The 342-nt window shown below is 51.2% G+C and overlaps 1 protein-coding gene across 1 annotated transcript in view; it reads left to right on the top strand.

The window, feature by feature from the left end:
- LOC119592394 (neuropeptide FF receptor 1-like) overlaps nt 1-342 on the top strand; it is a 97,236-nt gene that overhangs the window by 79,683 nt on the left and 17,211 nt on the right. Inside the window, exon 4 of the mRNA XM_037941215.1 lies at nt 47-234. Within this exon, the coding sequence (XP_037797143.1) occupies nt 47-234 (188 nt within the window). The remainder of the gene's footprint in view (nt 1-46; nt 235-342) is intronic.

Here is a 342-nt window from a genome sequence, read left to right as displayed (position 1 = left end):
ATAGCAGTAATAATAATTCCCTCTCATCTCCCTTCCCCCTTCGCAGCCACCGCCCTTCTCGGCAGCGTGTTCACTCTCACCGTGATCAGCGTCGGCAGGTTTGTCGCTGTCATGTTCCCCTTCCTCGCCCGCACCTCCCCCGACCGCGCCCTCAAAGTCATCGCGGGCGTGTGGATTGTGTCCGCATCGATCGCTAGCCCGATACTAGTCTACCGGAATACATACAACATACAGGTGAGTCGAGATTGGTTGGTTGTATGGTACCGTTTTTTTTTTTTTAAGGATAGGGGAGTAGGGGTACTGGTAGTCTTTTATTATTTAATTGATTTCTCTTGGTACCCC

Source organism: Penaeus monodon, chromosome 30, assembly GCF_015228065.2.
Source record: "Penaeus monodon isolate SGIC_2016 chromosome 30, NSTDA_Pmon_1, whole genome shotgun sequence".
NCBI classification, from domain to species: domain Eukaryota; kingdom Metazoa; phylum Arthropoda; class Malacostraca; order Decapoda; family Penaeidae; genus Penaeus; species Penaeus monodon.
This window is presented reverse-complemented; position numbering and strand designations above follow the sequence as displayed.